The sequence below is a fragment of the Leguminivora glycinivorella genome, chromosome 4, assembly GCF_023078275.1.
Source record: "Leguminivora glycinivorella isolate SPB_JAAS2020 chromosome 4, LegGlyc_1.1, whole genome shotgun sequence".
Taxonomy (NCBI): domain Eukaryota; kingdom Metazoa; phylum Arthropoda; class Insecta; order Lepidoptera; family Tortricidae; genus Leguminivora; species Leguminivora glycinivorella.
The window spans coordinates 27,784,527-27,805,980 of record NC_062974.1 but is presented as its reverse complement, the minus strand read 5'-3'; the positions used below and the strand labels follow the sequence as shown (position 1 = coordinate 27,805,980).

The following is a 21,454-nucleotide window of genomic DNA, read 5'->3' as shown; positions in this document are numbered from 1 at the left end:
TACTCATAAAAAACTATACCCTAGTTAAAGCCTTTTACTTTTGCATCATACCTACTTCCATCCAGTAACTGTTTTAGTACTTTTAGTACGTCTAATAATATCTCGTTCGGCCTTCAAGTAAATCTCATTTGGTTATCAGCGGCCATTTATGTCATAGATAAACTCGCACTATCAGCCGCAGATTGATCGATTTATATGTATCAAGATCGAAGAAATGCATAATTTATGTGACTATTGGAAAATGTAAGGAATTCTTTAATTTTAATGATGAAAGTAGGTATCATTAAAGCAAGAATTATGGTTGTATTGGCTGAGTAAAGTGAAATAATCAATTTTCTTGAGGTTATATTATATTTTTTAATTGGCTCTCAATATTTTTTTTAATGTCTGTTAGTCGCCTTTATAGTTTTCCATCAAGAAAATTATTTACTTAATTTCATTAGCTGTTATGATTGAAGGTTGGCATTGGCAGCCCTTAATTTGCCTGCGTTTTGCAACACTGCTACGGATTCACCGAGGCTGCTTAATGCCTGTGTTCCTCCTGATTGTTTAGTTCTCTGATCGTTATAGCTTAATAATAATATATACAGTCTAAATCTGCATTTCCATCGATCAAATATATGTAGGTATATTTTTACAGTAGGATGCAGTGGACCCTCTGATATGATTTAACTACATATCTATTACAAATTAGTTCATTATATATTTTAAAATAAATGTACCTAATAGGTAAATATTTTCAATACTTATATGTATAGTATGTGGAAATATAGAGGAGAGGTCTTTGCCCAGCAGGGAGACTCTAATATCGTCGCCGTAGAGCGAAAAGTCACCAAATCACAAAATGGCCAAAATTTACTTGTATATGTCATCAAAATCGCATTTTTTTTCTCCAAATTTGAGTCTTATTGCGGTAGCCATAGAGATCATAGTTCTAATTTTACAAAGTTAAAGAACTAACTAAAAACCCACCTTGGATTCAATATTTTAGTCGAAAAATACCTAATTCTTTTATACTTTTTTATACTTCTTTGAACTTATTTATGAGCGTACCTAAGTCATTTTAGTTATTTTTCCCAAACTATTACTAAACGATTTAACCACGAAGAACCTCATTCAAAAAGTCACTTAATATACTTAGTTACTTTTAGAATACCTGGTATGTCAAAAGTGTGAAAGCGAAAATTAACTAACTCTGTTTAGTTATTTTTTATTTATAGTTGTAAGGCAATGTACATCATTTAACCAAAACGATAATTAATTAAACAGTTTAAATGAGTTTAACCCTACAAAAAAATGTAGAATACAATAACTAATCATATTTAATTAATTTTAGAATAAAGACTGTACTGTACTCCGACGTGATTTGATTGAATTTCGCTCGCAAGTTAGTGACTTTTCGGCCAGTGCCGCGGGCCCCCGTACCGATACCGCACCGACGCGACTCCCCCCGCCGCGTCCTCCGGCCAGTCGTTGCGCATGAGCAAACTAGGGCAAACCTTGGCTTATTGGTGATACGTAGTTATTCGGTTATATCTGGTTATTATCTCGATTTGTGGGCACAGTGAGGAGATAAAACCTATAAAATCATTACGAATTAATTCGGAACATCCGACAGCAGTTGATGGTGGTGATTTTATAGGTTTTATCTCCTCACTGTGCTCACAAATCGAGATAATAACCAGATATCACCGAATAACTACGTATCACCAATAAGCCAAGGTTTGCCCTACTTACTATATATATTTTTTTGGATTCTGATTAATATTTTAGGAACAAATTAAATCACGTCATTTCAAATTTTGCAAACACTTTATTAAAATAAAATAAACATGAAATCAAATTAAAATGGCCTCTAATTATATTAAAATCATCATTAGAAAATCCATAAAAATTAACATGGTCTTCCTAAAATAGCTTTTTTAGGTACGCATCACAGTCACTCTTCGTCCTCGTCGTCTGTTTCTGTGACATCAGGCTCACACAATCTGTCAATAACTGTCTTATTGGTCGGCAGACTTTGGTACCATGAATGAAGCTCTCGAGGAATAACTCCCTTAGTGCATAAATTTAAGAGATCTTTTTTTTCGCCTCAGATATAGGTAATGCCTGTGGATATGCCTTTGGAATGGGATAGTCTTTTATCTTATTGATCCAGTCCTCGGCGTCGTCATGGTTGTCTGGTTCATCAGGTACACGCCCCTTGCGCCTCTTTGTGCGTCTCAGCGGTTTTGGCGGGCCACTGTAAATCTGTTGGACATTAAATTCAGAGTAGGGGCCCTCATGGCTGTAGCGAAATTTGACTACACGAGGACGCTGCTTCTCAAATCTGAAACACTTAAATTTAAGCCACGCCAATTTGTTGCCATCAGTGTCGTGTGTCGTATTTCTAACGAAAGCTTCATTCAACGCCCTGACATCGAGCATTTCGTCGTGAAGTAACTCTTTTACGACGTATGGTGGAGCATTCGTACCTTTATCAAAATGACAACACTGACAACCAATAATGAAAGCCGCTAGAAATTTCATGTCGTTCTCACTATGACTAGGTACCTACAGTCACCGGCAGTAGTATCTTCCGACAATAAGGCCGCAAAAATATGTGACGCGCTCTTATTTGTAGGGTTAGAAGAGCGAGTCACATATTTTTGCCGCCTTCATGTAGGAAGATACTATTGCCGGTGACTCTACGAAGTGTAGAAGGAATTGAATTTCGTAACCGTATATTACTTGAATGCGGATTATTATATTTGAGTAAATAATTGAATAAACATGTAATGGTTGTTGTATAGTATGTAAAAAAGCATATTGTTATTAGGCACACACACCGGCAAGCCTTAGTCATCACACCGATATAACAAAATTTTACTTGTTTCGTTCCACATAATCCTGTTCCTTTTGGCTTACTACATACAAGTACTTCTAAACTGGAACCTATAAAATATTATTTCATTTTATAAATAATGTTTGATAAAAATACAACTAAATAACTAACTGATACCAAAAAAACTTACCTCGTTATCCAAATCATCTTTCTTTTTCACCAAATCCACAATTAACTTAGCACGTAACGTTTCATACTTAATCTCGGTACATGCAATTGTTATGAAGCAAATTATTATGCTTTTTTACATACTATAAGTACAACAACCATTACATGTTTATTCAATTATTTACTCATATATAATAATCCGCATTCAAGTAATATACGGTTACGAAATTCAATTCCTTCTACACTTCGTAGAGTCACCGGCAATAGTATCTTCCTACATGAAGGCGGCAAAAATATGTGACTCGCTCTTCTAACCCTACAAATAAGAGCGCGTCACATATTTTTGCGGCCTTATTGTCGGAAGATACTACTGCCGGTGACTGTAGGTACCTAGTCATAGTGAGAACGACATGAAATTTCTAGCGGCTTTCATTATTGGTTGTCAGTGTTGTCATTTTGATAAAGGTACGAATGCTCCACCATACGTCGTAAAAGAGTTACTTCACGACGAAATGCTCGATGTCAGGGCGTTGAATGAAGCTTTCGTTAGAAATACGACACACGACACTGATGGCAACAAATTGGCGTGGCTTAAATTTAAGTGTTTCAGATTTGAGAAGCAGCGTCCTCGTGTAGTCAAATTTCGCTACAGCCATGAGGGCCCCTACTCTGAATTTAATGTCCAACAGATTTACGATGGCCCGCCAAAGCCGCTGAGACGCACAAAGAGGCGCAAGGGGCGTGTACCTGATGAACCAGACAACCATGACGACGCCGAGGACTGGATCAATAAGATAAAAGACTATCCCATTCCAAAGGCATATCCACAGGAATTGCCTATATCTGAGGCGAAAAAAAAAAGATCTCATAAATGTATGCACTAAGGGAGTTATTCCTCGAGAGCTTCATTCATGGTACCAAAGTCTGCCGACCAATAAGACAGTTATTGACAGATTGTGTGAGCCTGATGTCACAGAAACAGACGACGAGGACGAAGAGTGACTGTGATGCGTACCTAAAAAAAGCTATTTTAGGAAGACCATGTTAATTTTTATGGATTTTCTAATGATGATTTTAATATAATTAGAGGCCATTTTAATTTGATTTGATGTTTATTTTATTTTAATAAAGTGTTTGCAAAATTTGAAATGACGTGATTTAATTTGTTCCTAAAATATTAATCAGAATCCAAAAAAATATATATAGTAAGAAGGGCAAACCTTGGCTTATTGGTGATACGTAGTTATTCGGTGATATCTGGTTATTATCTCGATTTGTGAGCACAGTGAGGAGATAAAACCTATAAAATCACCACCATCAACTGCTGTCGGATGTTCCGAATTAATTCGTAATGATTTTATAGGTTTTATCTCCTCACTGTGCCCACAAATCGAGATAATAACCAGATATCACCGAATAACTACGTATCACCAATAAGCCAAGGTTTGCCCTAGTTTTTAACTAACACGTATTTTCACTCTATCACAGCAGTCATAATTCAACTAACTCTACTTAGTTAAGTCTAAACACACTAAAATGTGTGCAAATAATCATTAACTTCGTTCAAAAAATCACTAAGTCATAATTAAGGTGTAATATTTAAGGGCAAAAATTAATTATCGTCTATAGCTCCTAAATCGTTAGTGTGAATAATATAAATCCATTTTGAGCCCAAAGAATAGCAGTTTCCAATTAATAAACAGATATAAAACCACAATTTCATCTGAAGATAATTTCAGTAAAAATTATTTTAATTATTTTTTTCTTTAAACTCTCATAACTCAAAATGACCAATGAACGATTTGGTGACTTTTCGCTCTACGGCGACGATATGTATATCCATACTAATATAATAAGTATTATAAATGGGAAAGTGTGTGTGTCTGTTTGTTTGTCCGTCTTTCACGGCAAAACGGAGCGACGAATCGCCGTGATTTTTTAGGTGGAGATAGTTGAAGGGATGGAGAGTGACATAGGCTACTTTTTGTCTCTTTCTAACGCGAGCGAAGCCGCGGGCAAAAGATAGTTTTTTTTCATAAATGCATTTTACAACTGTTTGGTGTGTAAAACAAGTCAATTTTTATTTATTTCAATAAGTCAGTATCTGATTTTAAATTAATAAATGTAGCATTTTTCTAACTCTCTCTTTTATCATGAAAGTAGGGCCTTGAGTTACTTTTCCTTTATCTCAAGACAGACCTTCACAATATCAGGGTAATAAATGCCAGCTTCCAATTTTTACCATAAATAAAACATTTTGACTCAAATCGCGATCTTATCTCAGTAATTAATGCAGTAAACTTGACTGTGAACTCATAATAATTAGGTACTGTTACGAATTGTTCGTCACAGTCAAATTATGGTCAGTATTTTATTTTAAAGAAAAAGCGCTGGTGGCCTTGCTGGTAAGAGTGTGTCTGTGCTACTTTCAATCCGGAGATTGCGGGACTTGCGGGTTTGAACCCGAGCGAAGTGCGAAATGTTATTTGATATTGGTCATCACTTTTCAGCGAAGCAAAACAACGTTAGTTAATGGTTTATTACAAGACACATTCCCGTTATTTGACAAACAATGTCCTCTTTATCATAAATAAGTTTATTTTAAATCTCTAAGATATGAAGTGAGCACTATACAGCGCGTAAACCTAATAAGGGCGATAAATGAAACCAGGCATATAATTCAATATTGTTGTCATTAATTAAGAAGTGTTTTTGAGTTACTCTTAATTTTCACCCCATAATGAATTTTAGAAAAATTTCCCAGCAGCAATGTACTGTAAACGTGGTTGCGATGACAATCAATGACAACTGTCAACGAGCGTTAAACGCGAGTGTGTTTGCATTACGTTGCGGGCCGAATTAATTTGTATGGATAAAAAAAATATTTCAATTTTAAGTAAAAGTTATCATTCTAATTCCATTTTTGATGTCCTATACTCACCACCGTTAAGAGGTTCGCCCGTATTAGGTTTACACCCTGTATGCTTAATATGCAGCAATATTATTCCCACACCCATCGCGTGATTGCATAAGTACAACTTACTATTATCAGTACTTGGGTATATTTAACACCAAACGGTGCTTACGCTTCCTTTATTTCAAGATACTGGAAATAGTTTAGCTGTGATAATAGTCTATTATTACTGTTTTAGGCATGTAACTATTCGTTAGAAGCGCACTTGGTCTTAATGTAATACTTCGATAATAGTCACAACGACCATTGAAAAACTCATTAAATTTTATACCCTATACACTTAGAATAAGTTTCAAATTGAAACTAGTTTAACCTAGTTTTTATGGTAAACGGTACATGTCAAAATGATGAGCAATGGGAAAATGGCAAGTAAGCAAAATAATTGAAATCTTTGGCACCAAGTACCGTGACCTATCTTTAACGGTAACATGTTGAAAGCGACGTATGCTGTATAATGAACATTGTTAGGCGTAAGTATTGGACTTGTTAGAGCGGTTTCGCACTATTTCAGACGACGTGCGAAACCGCTCTTAGGACGGAAAGTGATATGACAGATTTATTGTTTTTTTCGAAAACTTCGTCATGTTATGGAATAATGAATAATGAGGATCTAATTGCAATGTTGTCACCTATTTTTAACCCCCGACGCAAAAATGACGGGGTGTTATAAGTTTGACGTGTCTGTCTGTCTGTGTGTCTGTCTGTCTGTGTGTCTGTCTGTGTGTCTGTCTGTCTGTCTGTCTATCTATCTATCTGTCTGTCTGTTTGTCTGTCTGTCTGTGTGTGTGTCTTTCTGTGGCATCGTAGCTCCCGAACGGATGAACCGATTTAGATTCAGTTCATTTTGTCTGAAAGCTGAGTTAGTCGGGGGAGTGTTCTTAGCCATGTTTCATGAAAATCGATCTACTATGTCGCGATGGGGGGTTTTTTCAAAATTTTAATTTTGTGGTTAGGTTTTATAACTAATGAACTGCCATTGTTGATTTATTACCATAAAGCCATAATTTATGAAAACTATGAACTTGAGGTTCAGCAGCTAGCAACGCCGCAGTCTCTTAGACCTGATGAGTTCGACCACTCTTGCAACTCCTTCAACTGCGCGTGCCCAGATATCGACCAGAACAGATGCCATTGTTGCTGTGTGTATCTCGCTTTTTAACTTATATTGTAGATCTAGTATCAGTACAATGTATAAGTATCATAAGTATTTAATACAGCGCCAGTTATTAGAACTAAAAATAAATAAATAACGTGACGCCCCAGGGTCCACGCGTTAGTTAGAAGACTTAGAAGAAATCTTCTAAACTGGACCAGGTACCCCGAAAAAGACAGCCCAAACTTTGTATTTTGGAACCAAAACTTATATCTCTAAACATCTACATGGTTAATATAAATTTATATCTGAAAAATGAAGTGACGAAATATAATTTATGATCAAACGAACTTCTTGAAGTGAAGTTCGATCGAAATTATATGAGTCACTTCATTTGAAGATATAAGATCCCTCCCACCCTTAAACCCGTGTATAAGTTTTGGTTCATATCTACTCTAAAATAATGAGCAATGGGACGCCAACTGCCAACGGGGCGGCAACCGGAAATGACCGGAAGTTAGTTTGAGCGTTTTAATCAAAACAGTTACTCTTAAAATATGTGCGATGCTACCAGTACAATAGGGAATACTGTTTTCCGTGATAATGATGCATGCAACTGCGTCGAAATATCGGGAGCTCGACAAAAATCAAAAAGGTAATCACGGTCTATATCCCGGTCAATATAAGTCTAAGTATTATGCAAATCAAATATATGCGAAAAAAGTTTCTGCAAGATAATAGTGAACCACTGCACTGATTATAAGCTAGTCTTACCTTATTAAGTATAGCAGTAGCTAACAAATCTTCATAGGTGTCATGCGGGGCTTGAGGTTCAGCAGCATAGCGCGCGAGAGCTGGCAACGCCGCAGCTTCCTCGACCACTCTGGCGACCAGCCGTTTGAGCTGCGCGTGCGCATTGCTGGCTGATGGCGCTGCGTCGCGGGTTGCAGGGAGATCTGGAAGGAAATCATTATTAATATGGTTTACTGTATTTTCTGTTATTAGTCTTTGTTTTTAGACAGTATTTTCAATAAATATTTGAATCATACTTTAGAAATCACTAAGTGAATGTAAATAAATATGTGTACCTAATATTCCTTCTACACATATAAAATTTTACAAATATGTATTTTATTACACAATAGGTACATGATGAAATACAAAAAATATATAGTCTTGCCTGTTTAGTGCTGTAATAAAGTGACTTGGAAAATGAATAAAGGGAAATGTTTGTTATGTTTTTATACCTATATCTATACTTACAGGTACAATTTTAAAAGAAGTCGGTTAAAAATATATTAAACTGTTGTAAGAATAGATTATATTACGGATATTGAATAAAATAATCGTCTGGCGTAGATAAGTCAAATATAAGATTAACACAAATACACGTGCGAAATACAAAAACATTCCCATGTTATGACTAGAACACACATGCCACGCATGAAATTCCATGCACTATGTTAATATCACGTAAAATTCATGGTGGCGCGCCCAGCCGGGGCCCGCTGAGCCAGCCTCCTTTTCCACCGTGCGCCTCTAATAGGTAGTTCGCGGGCGACCTCTCCCCCTTGATCCGGGAATATTCCAAGTCAACCCTTGCTTGGACAGGTGGTTGTTTGGCCTTCGTAAGACATGTCCTATCCAACGCCCTTTCCGCAGAAGTATCTCTTTGGCTATAGATATTGTATCAGCTTGTATTTTTTCCATTTTACTCTAACTGTACTAGGACCCTGTACAAATTTGATATTTCGGTTTAGCCCATGGTTGACTGGTACTCGTAGAGCATGCCACCTGGCATTAAGTCCGCCATTTGTACTTTTTCGTATTGTGCAATAAAGTTTAAATAAATAAATGTACAAATGAGACGGCAAAACTTGTTCTCAATAACTTTTCCTCAAGTTAAGCGTGCCAATGTCAACATTTCACATCGAACTAGATGCAATGACTTTAGCCGCGTAAGCTGAAGATCCGGGTTCGATTCCCGGTTCGGCTACAGGTGGACTTGGTCGCTTTTTCTTTCGTGTATGATACCTATTATGTACATGAAAATTTCACAATATGTCATCATTATGCGGCGAATGTAGAAATTTTATCTATTGGTACCAATAGTTCCGGAGATAAAATCAAGTATTCATGTGCTGCGTGTAATAGGTGAAGTAATATGTAAAATAAGATGTTAGGATCTAATGTTTAAATTATCGATGCTTTTCTCTGTTCTCGAAATATCGATTCTTGAAAATAAAAAATATCGAAGCCAAGAAGTGGGTGTCCTAGAAACACTCATATGTTTGTAAATCCTTACTTACTAAATACTACCCGTACCCATGGATCTGGGTACCCACGACACAAGCTTGAGCTTACCGTGGGACTCAGTCAATCTGTATAAAAATATTTATATTTTTTGTACCAATTCATCTTCATCATCTTATGTTTTGTCTCATGAAAGAAATCTAAATCTAATTAATTTAATATGAAGTTCCATTCAATGGTTGAAACTTTAACCATATTTACCTAGTAAACCAACAAATATAGTAGCTCTTTCAGTAAGGCCACCAGCTACTGTTCGTGTGTGCTATTTACATGCCATTAATTCTCAATGAAACGGTGTTTTGCCTCATTATATGGATCATTTGTTTCTGTTAGACGTGAAGATTTTTTTAAACACGTACAAGTGATTGATAATGACATAAATGGGACATTTATTGATGTTTAATGGCATTGGTTATGGTAAAATATTCACCATTTGATAAACTATTACAAAAAAAATAAAACTATGGAAACGGATTATCGCGTATAATGAATTTACAATTCTTCCCTTACTGCGTTCGTGGTTAACGGGTCACGAATGCTGTAAAGTATTAGAAACGTCGGGATGAATTGTAAATTCATTATACGCGATTTAATCAGTTTCCACAGTTTTATTTCATTAGTAACTATCGCGGTAACCGAAGACAATACCACAGTATAAAGCAGTAATAACTCTTCTAACAAACTTCACTCCGCGCGGTGTGTCGAAAACTACTCTCCATATGCACCGAATACATGCGAAACTGGTAAGTATTGGGCTGGACAGTCGGGGCCGCGTTCGCGCGCTGTGTTGACGTGTTGAGTTCGGGAGAAAATGACGTCAGCACCGAAGACATATTTTCGTTACTGTAGTGTTTATGGGTGTATGGAGAACAGTTCTCAAAATGCGGAAATGTCAGAATGTTCTTTAGAATTCCTAGACACCCAGAAAAGTAAGTGGTTGTTATATTTTTTGCAGTGTTAGGTACATTATTGCTTACGTAAATGGCGTAAAAGTGAGATTTAAAGCTAGAATGACACATTAAAATCAATAAGGATTTATCTGTAACGACATTTAGGTAGATGCTGCGATCTATCTAGCTCGAAAGTTTGGTACCTACTTTTTATATTTTTTTTTATACAACGTCGGTGGCAAACAAGTATACGGTCCGCCTGATGTAAAGCGGTCACCGTAACCTATGGACGCCTGCAACTCAAACAGTGTCACATGCGCGTTGCCACCCCATTAGAAACTTGTACACTCCCTTTTGCTGTGTGCCTACTTAAATATTGTGCAAACATCTATTCAAACATTTTATGTAAATACGATTTCGTCAGTATTTAAGAAACAAACACGTACTTGAATCTTTATTAGATAAAAAGGTAGAAAGAGCGTTGGTACTAGCATAGCGCCATACACAGTTACTACGAGTAGGACAGTAGCACAGGTACAACCCTGCGTGACCTTGCGCAGTAGTAACGACCGCGTCGCCGCTGCCGGAGATTAACTACTGATTTATCCTTATACTGTGACAATACTATCACAAAAATCCAAATAAAACAAATGACAGTTGGTTCTGTCCACATTTTTTTAAATTTATTAGCATATGGCAAAGTGTTGTTTAGAACCATTTTCTGGAAAACAAAATGCTGATTTTAGTACCACCCAGGCACCCAGAGGTTAATAACTGTAGGGTGGCGGTGAGGACCTCCTGCGACCATGGCAAAACTTAACAGCTTTTATTTGTATTTTTTTTAAATTATATGTTATTTTTTTTATTTCATTATGGGTCGCTAACCGCTAGGCCAGACCGATCGTCAAAGGTACCTACTCGTATTGGCATTTATGAAGGGCACAAGCTCTTTTAAATGAGCAATAGCTATAAGTCGTAGGTTGGGAAAGTTACTGTATTATATGCTATTGAGCGTTCCTTACATCCTGGCTCGCTAACATACACGGCCGCGCACACGTTTATCTTATTTATTGCCGCTCCTCCGAGCTGCATCCCTCGGCTCTGGCCACAGACTAGCCTACGTTCCGCGCGCCATGTATGCCCGAGACAGGTATAGGACCTCTGTGGTGTGCGTATTACAGGATGTTTGAGACCAGTACTTAACTGTCCAAACCCGTACATACACTACAGTTACAATTTAATTTTTCAATTAAAACACACATTCTTACTTTTAAAGTAACTTATACCCATCCTTCTAAAGGTTCCACTCCCTGTCCTATCTAGTTTTGTTAAACATCCTTATTATTAGTATAGTAATAGATACAAAATTTGTAGCATAGTATACTTACTGTCTCTGTAGTAGACTTAGTATTGCTTGCATTAAGTTAATTTACATAACTAAGTTAATTTAGTTTTCTTTAGCGCATAATCATTTTAATTGGCAATTCAGGAAAAGTGACATCCTGCGATTCAGGCATAGCCTTGTGCAGGTGTTACAGGCAACATCTACATTTTAAATAAGTATTTAGCAGTGTTTAACTATAAGTAATACTGTAACATATGTCTAATCATAAGTTTCACTGTATCAATAAACTATTTTCATTTTCATTTTCATTTTCAATTTTTAAAACAGTTAAAACATTGTCAAATGAAAAAACTTCCGCTATAGTCACAAGATATTTATGTTGTCACCAACTAGAAGTTTGCCTTTGAACTGAGGTCGACAGTTAATTTCAATAATTATACATTCAAGCAAAACACTAGACGTAAACACTTCGCAAACTCATATTGCATGTCGTTAAGATTTAAAACCGACCTTGTTAAAAAACTCAGTGATTACTTCTTGAGATTCATCTATATTTAGAGCTGGTTTATTCTGGGCAGTCAAGGTATCCATAGGTATTACTTATATTATAAATGGGAAAGTGTGTGTGTCTGTTTGTCCGTCTTTCACGGCAAAACGGAGCGACGAATTGACGTGATTTTTTTAGGTGGATAGTTGAAGGGATGGGAGACTGGAGAGTGACATTATGACATAGGCTACTTTTTGTCTCTTTCTAACGCGAGCGAAGCCGCGGGCAAAAGCTAGTCAGATATGAATGCGAAAAAGTGCCTAAAATATTATGTATTGGTACAGTCGAGTTCATAAATATGTGTACATTTCTTCACCTTAACTCGATACAATAAGGTGAAAAAATGTACATATATTTATGAACTCGACTGTACATGACTTTATTGATTGTACGTTAAAGATGTGGATACATATTTTTAGCACTTTATTCATATCCATATTGAATACCTTTTCTGTACGTTTTATTTGTAGGTTATAAATATTAAGGATTTATCGATTTAGTTTGTGAATCGATAATCTATTTATATCACGCATTAATACCAATGACACGTTATTGTTTTAAGGTGACATTTACTCTTAAGTAACCCGCCTGTATTTGTTTAGGATCCTTACACGTATATTTTTATTATTTTATATAATTTTTTTATTGCTTAATGGAACGATCAAACATTTGTTTCCATAATTTAATATACTTATTCACAAAAAATATCAGCTTCTAAATGGGTAGGTAGGTACGTAAGCGTACATTAAACTTATAGAAGTTAACTATTTTCCAAAAAAATATCGGATTATCACAGAATTTGTTCTAAAGTTCCGAGCCTAACAAAATACCTAAGTCTAGAAGACTCTTCCAACCACCAAACACATTCTTTTTTTAAAACTTTGCATTTGCCCCTACTGAAACTGAACTGAAAACCCTTGCACCTACTGGTTTATCCATTTTCCTCGCCATGGCTACTTTTCAAGGGACACACAAGGCCAGTACATATTTAATTTATTTCGCTCACTTGTTGAAATTATATAATTGACTGACATTTATGTGTCAAGGCGCATTTAAAACCAGTTAATTAATACTTACATAAACCTAATAGTACAGCGATGGTGGTATTAAAGCTTTTAATTGAACCGCTTGAACACCAAGCCATGAATACAGGATGATTGATATTAGACTATTCTCGTCAATAGCTAGCCAATAAGTGTGTGCATAATTATAATAAATATAAATATTGCTGACATATTGTATAATTGTTATCTTAATTGTTGCTAATATTGAATGTGTATTTAGTATTTAATAATAACTTAATTCTTACATATTTTTTTTCTTTTAATGCATGATAATGACAATATTTATATAAACTTAGTATTTAAGATGTTTTTGCAATGCCCTGACTGGGTATCATGTACCTCCTACTTTAGGAATAACATCGATGTATTGTAATGTACCTGATAATGCAAATAAATGAAATTACATTTTCCAGCCTCTTTCAGTGTTCGTCTGCTGGGCAATGGCCTCCTCTATTTTTTTTTGCTCGATTATTTCATCGGCGTTTCCCTTCCATTTTGGAAAGAAAGCGTCCAAATTATTCCGCCTTCTCCATTTTGGTTTGCCAGAACGCCGGTCCGCAACTACTAAAGTCGCCGTCAATAAAATTTGTGAACAATGTAAACAAACCTTGTAGTCAAAATGTCTTTAATTTCCATTCTATTTAACTCATCAGATACTGGCTAAATCCATGTGTTATTTGAGCATTTCTTTTTTTTTTTGCCACTTTTATGAAGTGTGATATTTTTGAAAAAAATATGCTATTTCTACTCAGAATTACTAGCCTTTTCAATTTTAATAGTAGTTAAAAAAATTGTCCCATACGATTTTTTCTTATTTTGTTACCATTTTCCGTACATGTTGTATGGGGTAACAAAAGAGGAAAGCACCAAAAATGTATGGAAATTCTGGGACACTTTTTGTCTCCCAGTGAGATTGAAAGTACTCGTGATTCTGAGTAGGTACAATTGACCTAAAATTTCCTAAAACAATAAAAAAAAAAAAATTGGCAAAAATGCTCATTTAATCAATTCATCTCACATTGTGATCCTCAACCACATCTCGGACACTGGCGATCAAATATATGAAAGAGGCGCGTTCCTAGCACACATCTAAGCTCGTGTAGGTGAACGCGTACCATACTTGTATGAGTGAGATATGACAGGTCGACTGTTCGCATTTTTGACAGGCGGTAACTGTGAGGTAACCGAGAGGGGGTGCGCGGCACTTTCAGCGGGGAGCGGGAGTGGCCATACCGTACGATAGTACTCTTTGTTATACTGTGCCTCAACCGATAAAATAATAAAATTTACACATTGACATTGATATTTTTTTTTTTTATATATAACGGTTTGTTTGACATAAGTAAGCTACTTTTTGTCTCTTTATAACGCGAGCGAAGCCGCGGGCAAAAGCTATTATCTTATATACGTCAGTTGACGTATAGCGGTCGAAAGGGTTAATTGACCACGTAAGCACTTTAAGGTCTTTGCAAAAAGGTGTAAAATTAAACAATATTGATGATACCTACTTGACTGCTTTGCATGCCAGCGACTAACCCAAAACGGACATTGATAAATCGTTTGTAGGTATATCTTGCAATTTCCTTCGAAGGTAACAGAAATTGTGAAACCCGAAGTATTTAGGATCTTCTTGCTTCCAAAATGGTAGAGATATTTATACAAACACAGATTGGTTATCTTATCTCTCAAATTTATTTGGAATCATTGAGAAAACTTTAGGCACTGTCGCTAGGTAGTTGAAGGTAATATTCTTATGGTAGTCAATTCATTTAGTGCTTAGTTGCCGTACGTACGTAATAATTAACATTGAATTGAAGCTAGGGCACTGGACACTCATAGGTTCGAGTCCGACCCAAAGCAATTATTTTTCCTTTATTTCCTTATTTATAACCCTAAATGTTGATTCCTTGAAAATTGAATATACATACTCGTATTTATATTCCAAAAAAACAGTAGTGCACGAGTTATATGATTTCATTCTTGAAGTCGTTGGAAGTATAAACACCCAAGTTTAAATGTACCTATGCTCGCTATAAAATAAGAGTTAAATACATTAATTTTAAGAACTTACCCAATATCTCCTCAAGCCAGTAGCACGAAACGTAGAGGAAGATAGCGACCCCCAGCCAAATTCCGAGGAGAAGCACAGCAAGGTATTCCCACATTATTTATTAATTTGTCGTTTCTCGATTATCCCATCATACATTTGTCATTTATCTTCTCTCGCATCCCGTACTCTTGTGTCAAATTTGTCATTTATATTTTATCGCATTGTCAAATTTGTCATTTATCAGTAGCACTGAGGTATTCTCACATCGATTGTCACATCACTGAGATTGATAAATTTGTCGTTTACCGCGCCACTGATTTTTATCGTAAAACTTGGTTCCACGTTGTCGTTTGTCGCATCACTGTTATAATTATTCACTGTTTTTATTATTCACTGTTTTGACATTGATTTACTGACGTTTTATTTTTGCTATGAAAATTATACTTTTGTCGTGGAGGTTGGCTGTTAGAGAATAGTTAAGTTTACTGTTTTGTTTTGTGGTATGAGTTTAATTTATTTGGTTTTGTGACTATATTAATAAAAGTACTAATAACGAGTTGTATCTAAATAATGTTTATGAATAGGTAAACAAACATCGATTACTGCTGTGACAATAATATACATCATCATTTGCTTGCCTTCATCCCGAATACTTGAGATCGGCACAGCATTATCTTTTTCTTCCATCCCTCTCTATCGGATGCCATCTCATCATTCACTTGCATTCGTTTCATATCATCTCTTAAGCAGTCCATCCACCTTTTCTTCGGATTTCCTCTCCCACATCCTCCTTCCACATTTCCACAATCAACAATATACATAAATAAGATCTAAATACGATTACTCGTAGTTATATACATTATAATAAGGTAAGCATAAAATAAAAACGGAAATAAAAAATCTTTAAGATTACCCAATTCCAAATAAAGATCTGTAATTCATAACAATGGTTCTTTATTTTATAAACTACTTTCTCTCAGGTATAACGTTTTAACCAATAACAGAACTGAATGTGATTAAATGAACTGATTTCATCGGAAATCGATAGTCGAGACATTGTTGATTCTCTAATTATAAATTAAACAATGATCTCAAGTTTAATCTTAACTGTAGGGTGGTTAGCACATGATTGTCGCAAGCGTATGTCGCCGCGAGATAGACTACCTGTCCTTAAATAAATAAATAAAATAAATAAATATTATAGGACGTTCTTACACAGATTGACTGAGGTCCACGGTAAACTCAAGAAGGCCTGTGTTGTGGGTACTCAGATAAAGTCCTTATGTCATCTATCTCGCGGCGACATACCTACTCTCACGACAATCATGTGCTAGCCCTAACAGCTCCATATACCTGAAGAGGAATGGTGAAATGGCTCATAAATTCTTGCTCGAGGTGTTGTGATGACGACTAACAACAATAACAGGCATTGCCTTTTGTCGATTGTATGGTTTGATCAACCTGCTTTAAACGCTGCGAGAACTATACGTTACGTACCTAGTGTAGTTAGTTTGCTATCGAGACTTACGGTTGCACCAAATCGTCGTTTACCCAAATTAGCGTAGCCAATTTTTTTTTGTCAGCAATTCTAGAAAAGTTTGTATATAGCCACGCCAGCAAATTTTAATTGATCCTATTTTTAACCCCCGACGCAAAAACGAAGGGGTGTTATAAGTTTGACGTGTCTGTCTGTGTGTATGTCTGTCTGTCTGTCTGTTGGTCTGTCTGTTTGTGTGTGTGTCTGTCTGTGGCATCGTAGCGCTCGAACGGATGAACCGATTTTGATTTAGTTTTTTTTATCTGAAAGCTGAGTTAGTCGGGAGTGTTCTTAGCCATGTTTCATGAAAATCGGTCCACTAGGTCGCGGTCGGGGGTTTTTCAAAATTTTAATTTTGTGGTTAGGTTATGTTACCAACATTTAGTGATATAAGTCGACTTTCGTAAGATATATCTTACAAAAGGCAGACTTAATGCTAAAAGGTATTTAAGGTAAGGTATTTTTTGTGAAATAAAAGTTTAAATAAATAAGTATTCGTTCCTTAGGATTTTAAATTTCGAACACCTCATAATTGTATTACGACAGACAATGGACGTGACATGTGTTAACTGTATTACCGTAAGTGGGTATGTCAAACACCAACGGTACAGCGCGGTCCACATAAAATAAGGTATCGGGCGTTAACAGTGCTTACAGTTATATGGGACTGCGTGATCGGTTAGGTAATGGACTGGTATTTGATATAACATTGTCTACTATTTATGGTATCAACGACTACATTTTTATGAAACTTTTAAAATGGAAAAGGAAAAAAAAGAAAATAGAAATGTGAAGTGGTTTATAACCTAAGTGGTTTTATAACATACTTAGTTTACTATTTATGGTACATAGAACCAAACAACATCAAACAATCCGTACTAGTGTGTGTGTGTCTATGTCTGTTTGTTTGTCCGTTTTATGGCAAAACGGAGCGACGAATTGACGTGATTTTTTAAGTGGAGATAGTTAAAGGGATGGAGAGTGAAATCAGGTCACTTTTTATTTCTTTCTAACCCCCCCCCCCCTTCTCTAAAGTGGGAGGGAGTTTCCATGAAACCGCGGGCGAAAGCTAGTATTAATATTTATAAATGGGAAAGTGTGTGTCTGATTGTTTGTTCGTTACTCACGGCAAAACAGAGCGACGAATTGACGTGATTTTTTAAGTGGAGATAGTTAAGGGGATGGAGAGTAACGGTTGCTAATTTTGTATCTTTCTGGTTAGAAATTTGGATGGAAATTAGTATAGAGCATTCCACAATTCTCGAACTGAATGCGAGCGAAGCCGTGGGAAGAAGCTATAACTTTATAAATAATTATGATTTCTGTCTATTCGCTTAACCTTAAGTTTTAATTTCAACACAAAATAAATATATGGTACATTACATTACAGAGATCATTACGCACTTATTTACACACTCAACTTCGACAGGTGATGGTATTTATCCACATAATTATTTGACAAAATATAAACCTTCATACAAACCCATAAGGTTAAAAATAAGAGAGTTGTTACCTACTTAAATCGTGCGGCCTTCAATAAGTGATTTGGTGAATAGTTATTACTTAATTCGATTAGTAGCGTCGGCTACATGTGATACGTAATAAACATAATGAAATTAAATGGCCGTTTCAACTGTGTCATAATGGTTCATTAAGCAAACATAATGTGTTTATTTTAATATGGGTGGCACAATTTTGAAAAGGTTAAAAAACTTGCAAAATACGATTAACTTCATATTCTGATCATGAAACGAATGCAACTGAATAGGCTAGTTTCCTACTAGTCAAATCAGCTTCTTTTTAAGAACCGTCAAAACGATTTGCTAATATGGAATTACTATAATATGAAATACTGAGGAGTGACGTCACGGTCAATTCATTTACTTTATATCTTTCTCTTTGACTTATTAAATATAAATTATGTTTAAACATAACTACTGTCCATATATTTCTTCTAATTATGTGATGCTTTATTTCGTGCACTGCATAAAATATTTTATTTTAAGTATAGGAAACTAGCCAATGATGAAATTAGATCCGATAGAAAGAAAAAGACAGGCTGCGCTAATCCCAAATAATAGGGTACTTTCCTGTACTTAAAATAAAATATTTTATGAAGTGTACGAAATAAAGCAACAGATAATTAGAAGAAAAATAAATCAGATAGAAATATTTAAGTTAATGATTTGACCGATCGTTTTGACAGTTCTTAAAAATAAACTGATTTGACTAGTTAGGAGAGTAGCCTATTGGGATAAGGGCAAGCGAATGATGATTCTGACCACAAATATCATATACACCATAGATCAAGCAAACGTATCTACTTAGCGTGTCAAATGAACTCAGTAAAATCCACTGAGTTGTCCGTCTTTATTCGCACCTTGCAGCTTCCGGGCGTCAATTTTTGTTGAAGTGAAGTTGAAGTCAACAAAAACATTAAAAATGCCTCACGTGGTATTACAACAACACTAAAATTATGAAGACTCAAGAGTCTGCGACATATTTAAAATCACAGGCCAGTAACAACTTCAGTATAAAATCTGACACGCTCGGCCGCCATACAAATAGATGAGTTCATCTATTTGTATGTTTCTTCTATATACTTAAATTTAATTGTGTGATTCTGACTGTAGTAGTAGACATAACGAATTCATCGTATGTATCGCGTGTGCTAGTTTCGGGTCGTTTCGTGGAATCGTCATGAAGGGCGATAAGTGTAACCTCGTTTTAATAGAGGCTAATGATCGTTTCAAATTCTTAGTACTTAAGGTAACTGCCCCATATTACGGGAACTTAAGACGTTTCCTACTTTGAGTGAGGATTGTAAAAAAAATGTGAAGTTTCTAGTCGTGTTAATTATTTTATTTTAAGGATGAGTCTTCTACGATGGATTTAAGACACTATTTTGCATCGTAACTTCAAATTTATAGAAATTACCGTTGTTTTACTTAACCCTTAGTTTGCCCATTATTCCGGGATACAATTTTGGTATGGCTTCAATTCCGGGAGTCGTTGTACGTAATTACGGGATACCTTTAAAGTCTACGTTGTTGAAGCATAATGTAAAAAAACTAATTAAAAATATTGTTTACATAAATATATAAATGCACATATCGTTTTGATAGATGCTTATACAGAGTGTATTTTTTATAATTGGCAATGTTTTGATGGGTTGGGGTGGGATGGGAAATATGATATTTTACGGTATAACTATTGTATGATATAATGACAGGGTGTTATAAGTTTTACTGTCTGTCTAAGGCATCGCTTTCGAATGGATGAACCAAATTAGATTAGTTTTTTCGTTTGAAAGCTGAATTAGTCGAGAGTGTTCTTAGCCATGTTTGATGAAAAACGCTTTACAATGTCGGGTTTTTTTTTCAAAATTTAATTTCAATCCAGAAGCTATTGCCGGTTATAAAAATTGCACGGTACTCGTGAAAATTTCAGTTTTTTGGTACTGGTGATCACTGAGCTACACCGTATACATATATGGTGGTGATACGTTATTCAAGTATGTATATATAAATAAATAGTACTCAATAAATAAATATTATAGGCCGTTCTTACACAGATTGACTGTCTGACTAATTTGTACTATTTTATATTTATATATGTCTATCCTATTATGTATTATCCTCATGTAAATTTTAGCTTTCTAGTAGTAATAATGGTTGAGCCAAATCGTAGACGGACAGACTGACTGACGGACAAACCAATATGCGGTATAAAGATTTTTAGCTAACTAAGGAAGTTTAAAAACATAATAGTCGGGTCTCTATACCTTATTTTGTGTTTTTATATTTTAATATACTTTATATAGGCATACCGGAATAAGATACATTCGTATAAAGTCGTGTACTTAATTACGGCAGTCAAAACGAAGGCTATATTAAAAGACAAACAAGATTTTTTTCTTAGTACATTGGAAGATTATATAACAATTATACTCAAAACATCGAAATAAGTAACCTTTGTGCTTTAATTTTGTGAAATAAAACAAATTTAATGTCGATGCCACACTCCAATATTTCGCACGTATTACTCAACGAGTATACATTTCGTACTCAATTATGAGACTAAAATCTAAAAAATATATGTACCGTAATTATGTCACTATAATCTGTAATCTTTACTCAATAAATTTACATCAAATATATAAATATACTTCACCGCAAATAGTAATAAAACATAAAAACATTGCGGACTGTGTTTCCGTTATTCCGGGATACTCCCGCAATTATGTACACCGCGTCAAAATGGTGTACATTATTCCGGGAGCGGGTATTTTAATTAAAATATGCTTTAAATTAATTTGAAAAGATGATATAAATGTCTTTTAATAACTATAAGACAATTATGATACAAATTTAATATAAATAAACTTACCCGCATCACAGTAAACCCTTAAGAAGTTCCGCTGCCGCGTTAAGCTCACCGTCAAACACGCCCATAGAAACCACTGCGTGGTTGCGACTGACGCGTTTGGAGGTACCTCACGGCTTCAAAAGATATGATGGATATTCGAAAATCGACTTTTTCGGTTCTATTTGATCTATAGTTAATAAAATACTGCCTTAAATTAAGATTTTACTGATAGTTTCCTAATTTAGCGACAAAAACCAAAGTATCCCGGAATAATGTACCAC

At 35.4% G+C, this 21,454-nt stretch overlaps 1 protein-coding gene across 5 annotated transcripts in view; it reads right to left on the bottom strand.

The window, feature by feature from the left end:
• LOC125225178 overlaps positions 1-21,454 on the bottom strand; it is a 187,520-nt gene that overhangs the window by 16,790 nt on the left and 149,276 nt on the right. For 3 of the 5 annotated variants that reach the window (XM_048128760.1, XM_048128759.1, XM_048128761.1), the window contains exons 2-3: positions 15,290-15,730; positions 7,834-8,015 (exon numbers count right to left, since the gene is read on the bottom strand). In XM_048128760.1, the coding sequence (XP_047984717.1) occupies positions 7,834-8,015; positions 15,290-15,383 (276 nt within the window). In that variant the 5' untranslated portion in view covers positions 15,384-15,730. The remainder of the gene's footprint in view (positions 1-7,833; positions 8,016-15,289; positions 15,731-21,454) is intronic. The other 2 variants (XM_048128762.1, XM_048128758.1) reach the window with 1 other exon arrangement.